A 5,446-nucleotide genomic window follows, 5' to 3' on the forward strand; every position below is an offset into this window, starting at 1 on the left:
GTTGCATGCTCTCAGGCTGATGTTTTAGGGTAAACAAATGAGCCTCTTTCACATACAGGCGGGGTGCCTCTATTCTGATCCCCAGGGTGAGTGAGTCTGAGTGTGTTAGCCCTTAAAAAGAGCTACTTTTCAGTTTGTCAGTCTCATGGAGAGGCCCATTGGTTTTCAAAACTAGATGCTTTGGGGGCTCATCTCTCAGGAGCGGGACCTGATGTGAGATTCCAACTCCTTGCTCCTCAGAGAGAAACTCTGGGTTTTGAGTTCCCTTGTAATTATGGGTTGCCATGCTGGGGGTGCAGTTTATGGTAAGATTATGTCTCAACCTCACCCACCCACTTCAACATGTTTTTTTTCTTTTCATTTGCCTGATGTGGTGTTATTGCTCAGCTAGTTACCCTCCCCTCCTTCAGTTGGAGGAAATTTTTCCATATGTAGCTGTAGATTCAGTATTGTTGCGCCCAAGATTGCGAATCCGAGAAACCACCAAGGAGCCGACATCCATGCAAACACACGAGGGTTTATTTACAAGCTCGAGCCTGGGTCCAAGTATACCCCACGCAGTGGAGCAGGGACTTGGACCCCGAGACTAAGAGGCTTAGCAACTTTATAGGGGCCAGTGGCCAATGGGATACGCAGAAAGTTGCACAGTCATGCTGTCCACTGAGCTGGATTTCAGATTAGGGTGTGTCCTGGTCTTTGATTAGGGCGGGGAAGTACCCTAAGTAATAAGCAGGTCAGCACAAGGCGGGTGCAGCCCAAAATAGAGTCAGTCCTGCTCTGCTTGTCCAGGGGTAGGGGATTTTGTTAAATTTCCTGGGTCCCACATTCCCCCCTTTTTCAGAGGATCCTATGCAGGACCCAGTCATGGGTCCAGGTTGCTCTCAGAGTGAGCCAGGGGAATGATTAAACCAGGATTCTCACCAACCTTGTTGCTTTTCTCGCTTTCATTTACATTAAAGGCAGCACATAACTCCCCCAACCCTTTGTTGTAAGAAGAATAATTCTAATTTCCTTCTATTTTGAAGGACAATCTCGGACTAGGGAGTCTTGGAGGTGGGGAATAAGTGAGAACGGCGCAGTCTTAGCTTTAGGGGATTGTCCTTGTCTGGTTGGCTTTTCCATTCTGTAACAGAGTCCGTGAGAAGGGCGTGTGGGTCAGCTGGCCAGACGTGTGTGTAGTGGACCCAGGGAGTAATCCCGTCGACTTTGAGAGTGGTGGGAGTGGTCAGGATCACGAGGTAGGGTCCCTTCCAGCGAGGTTGAAGCGTCTGGTGTTGGTATCTCCGCACATACACCCAGTCACCTGGCCAATATTGATGGGGGTCCAGGGGTGGCCCAGTCTCGTAGAGGGCCCTCAGCTTAGGCCACACCTGCTCATGGGTTCGTTGTAACATTTGGAGGGAGAAAAGAAGTTGGTGGTCATCAAATTCAGCAAGCACCTCAGGTTTTAAATTGGGGATAACAGGTGGAGGAAGACTGAACAGGATCTCGTAGGGAGTCAGTCCCATCTTATATGGGGAGTTCCTCACCCTATATAGGGCGAAGGGGAGGAGAGTCACCCAGTCCCGCCAGTCTCCAGGGCTAACTTAGTTAAGGTCTCCTTTAATGTTCTGTTCCTCCTCTCTACCTGTCCTGAGCTCTGGGGCCTATATGCACAATGTAATTTCCAATCTGCCCCAAGTACTAGTGCCACTCCCCGTGTTACCTTAGAGACGAATCCTGGGCCGTTGTCTGACCCAATTCTAACGGGAAAACCATACCCGGTACAATGTCTTCCAGCAGTTTCTTGGTCACGGTCTGTGCCGTTTCATGTTTGGTGGGAAATGCCTCTGTCCATCCTGAAAAAGTATCTACAAACACTAGTAAATACCTGTATCCGTATTTTCCAGGTTTTACCTCAGTGAAGTCCACTTCCCAGTAGGCTCCTGGGCGGTCCCCCCTGGAGCCAGGTGCCTGGGTTAGATCCATGGGCAGTGGCATTAGTTAACTGGCATGCGCAGCAGCTCGCCACAATCTGCTCGATCTTTGCTTGAGAGTCTTTAATAGTGATCTTTGCATGTCGTATGAGGTCTTCCATCTTCCTTGTCCCCATGTGAGTGCTCCGATGCATTTGGGATAGGACTCGCCGTCCTAGTTCCTCTGGCAGGATGATGCTGGAGTCTGCGGCCCTCCACCAGCCACGCAAGCACTGGGTCACAGGCAAGCGTTTGATCCAGTGTAAGTCAGCATCAGTAGAGTTGGGGGGTGTCAGGCAGGGTCGGTGCCCCCGGATCAGGTCGCGTGGTAGCTAAGACCTGGGTCTCCAGAAGGGCCGCCTCTTTTGCTTTTAAATCGGCTCGCAGGTTTCCCCTGGCTACTGGCGTGTCTGCCTTTTGGTGCCCCGGACAGTGGAGGACGGCCAGGGCCTTGGGCAGCCAGAGGGCCCTCAGGAGTTCAAGAATCTCCGTTTTGCTTTTAACAGTCTCTCCCTCTGCTGTCAGAGCCCTCTCTCCCTGTAAAGGGCTCCGTGCATGTGGGCGGTGGCGAGGGCGGACCTGCTGTCGGCGGAGATGTTTATGCGTTTACCTTCCCCCGTGGTCAGCGCCTTGGCCAGTGCGGTCAGTTCTGCCCGTTGAGCCGACGTTCCGGCTGCCAGTGGCTCGGCCCAGACGGTCTCCGTCTCCGTGGTCACGGCTGCCCCCGCATATCTGAGTCCTTCTTGGACAAAACTGCTGCCGTCCGTGTACCAGGTGGCGTCCGCGTTCTGCAGTGGCTGGTCCTGGAGATCAGCTCTGATTCCGTGCACCTGTGCCAAAATTTCTTGACAGTCATGCAGAGGGGGGTCCCAGTCTGGGTTAGGGAGTAGCGTTGCCAGATCCAGGGTATTTGGTGGCTTGAATAAAATCCTGGTGGGGTTTAGCAGCAGGCTCTGATAATGGGTCAGACGGGCATTGCTGATCCAACAGTCTGGGGGCTGTTTGAGTACCCCTTCAATAGCATGTGGGGTGGTGACATGCAGTTCTTGCCCTATGGCCAGTTTGTCTGCGTCCTTGACCATAGTGGCTACTGCAGCAATGATTTTTTTTAAACTTTATTTATTTATAGAGATGCAGAGAGAGGGGCAGAAACACAGGCAGAGGGAGAAGCAGGCTCCACGCAGAGAGCCTGACGTGGGACTCGATCCAGGGTCTGCAGGATCACGTCCTTGGCTGCAGGAGGCTCTAAACCTCTGCGCCACCAGGGCTGCCCTGCAGCAATAATTTTTAAGCATGGAGGCTACCCAGCAGCCACCATGTCCAGCTTTTTGGAAAGATAGGCTATGGGTCTCTTCCAGGGACCTAAGTACTGGACAAGGACCCCTTTGCCACCCCATCTTTCTCGCTTTCTTGTCCATGGTTGTGGCCAGCAGGATCTTGGCCAGGTTTCGGGTCTGCTGGTCACTTAGTTTGGTTTGTTGCTCTTCTGGACTTTCTCAATTATTAAAGACTCGTTCTGCCACCATCACTAAGTCCTGCAAGCTCTTCTCTCCCAGTCTCTCTACTCTTTGTAATTTCTTTTTAATGTCCGGAGTGGCCTGGTTAACAAAAGCCATGATGATTGCGGCCTTTGTTTCCGGGGCTCCTGGGTTCATAGGGGTGTACTGCCTAAAAGCCTCCATGACTCTAAGAAGGCTGCTGGACTCTCATCCTTACCCTGCCTCACATCATAGACCTTGGCCAGATTGGGAGGCTTGGTGCGGCAGCCTGGAGACCTGCCATTAGAGTCTGGCGGTGGACCCCGGGTCTCTCCTTACCTTCAGCTGAGTTGTGTGCTTCAGGGAGTAAAAATGGTTTTAGCCAAGGAGGGGAATTCTCGATCATGTCCTGCCAGGCCAGGATGTAGGGCACCTGGTCAGGGTGGCCGTCCGGTTTGTCCCTGAAGATCATGGCCTTAACCTGTAAGATAATAGGTAGGTGGAAAGTTCCTTCTCGGGGCCATCCCACCTCAAAGGTTGGCCATTCTGACATGTAATAAATTTGGAATCTCTCTCTCCCTATGTCTATGCTCAGAATACGAGCTTTTTTCTTAACATCCGAGAAGTGGGAGAGCATAAGAGACAGGGGTGTGGTTTGCGTCTGCCCCATTATGTCCCCGAGCCACACCAAGGCACAGCCAGTTATGACAGTTAACAAATAACACAGTCAAACACACAGTTAACAAGAACACAGTAACACAGACCAGCGCGAAGTTAACAGACCAGCGCGCAAACAGGTAACAAGAACACAGTAACAGACAAACGTCCCAGTGCGGCCGTGGAGACAAGACAAAGTAATCCAAAGGGCTGGCAGCCGGCCCTCCTTACAGATGAGGACCCCCATCCTCCTTACAGATGAGGACCCCCGTCTCCCTTACAGATGAGGACCCCCGTCCCCCTTACAGATGAGGACCCCCGTCCCCCTTACAGATGAGGACCCCCGTCCTCCATACAGATGAGGACCTCCGTCCCCCTTACAGATGAGGACCCCCATCCTCCTTACAGATGAGGACCCCCGTCCTCCATACAGAGGAGGACCTCTGTCCTCCTTACAGATGAGGACCCCCGTCCTCCATACAGATGACCCCCGTCCCCCTTACAGATAAGGACCCCCGTCCCCCTTACAGATGAGGACCCCCGTCCCCCTTACAGATGAGGACCCCGTCCCCCTTACAGATGAAGACCCCGTCCCCCTTACAGATGAGGACCCCTGTCCTCCATACAGATGAGGACCCCCGTCCTCCATACAGAGGAGGACCTCTGTCCCCCTTACAGATGAGGACCCCCGTCCCCCTTACAGATGAGGACCCCCGTCCTCCATACAGATTAGGACCTCTGTTCCCCTTACAGATGACGACCCCTGTCCTCCATACAGATGAGGACCCCGTCCTCCAGGCAGGGGCAAGGGAAGTCTCCTCAAGACCCCCGGTCGCCGGCCCACCAGCGCGTCGGCCTAAGCCAATGCCGACCTAATACAGATCGGAATTCCTACAGGTTAGAGCTCTCAGAGAATATGCACGCAAAAGGTGGAAAAAGTTGAGTGCACTCACCACGCGTGAAACCCTCCGGATGGGGTCCTGGAGGTCTCTCGGATCCCAGACGAGCCCCCAAATGTTGTGCCCAAGATCACGAATCCGAGAAACCAAGGAGCCTACACCGATGCAAACACACGAGGGTTTATTTACTGGGTCCAAGTATACCCGACACAGCAGAGCAGGGACTTGGACCCCCAGACTAAGAGGCTTAGCAACTTTAAAGGGGCCAGTGGCCAATGGGATATGCAGAAAGTTGCACAGTCATTCTGGTCCACCCGCAGGTGGCCGATTGAATTACATTTTACCCTAAAGTATCCATTTGAGCTGGCCTATCACTGAGCCGATTTCTGATTAGGGTGTGCCCTGGGCTTGACTAGGGTGGGGCAGTGCCCTAAGCAATAAGCAGGTGGGCACCAGG

At 53.0% G+C, this 5,446-nt stretch overlaps 1 protein-coding gene across 1 annotated transcript; it reads right to left on the reverse strand.

Moving 5' to 3' along the window:
- Nucleotides 1-497: 497 nt before the first annotated feature.
- Nucleotides 498-5,182, reverse strand: LOC140634857 (uncharacterized). The gene is given in 6 exon segments (XM_072828514.1): nucleotides 498-1,567; nucleotides 1,570-1,761; nucleotides 1,764-1,977; nucleotides 2,241-2,482; nucleotides 2,485-3,914; nucleotides 5,044-5,182. Coding segments are annotated over 5 exon segments (1,731 nt in total). The 5' UTR covers nucleotides 3,038-3,914; nucleotides 5,044-5,182; the 3' UTR covers nucleotides 498-1,037.
- Between the last annotated feature and the right edge of the window lie 264 nt (nucleotides 5,183-5,446).

This window comes from Canis lupus, chromosome 6, assembly GCF_048164855.1.
Source record: "Canis lupus baileyi chromosome 6, mCanLup2.hap1, whole genome shotgun sequence".
Classification (NCBI taxonomy): Eukaryota; Metazoa; Chordata; class Mammalia; order Carnivora; family Canidae; genus Canis; species Canis lupus.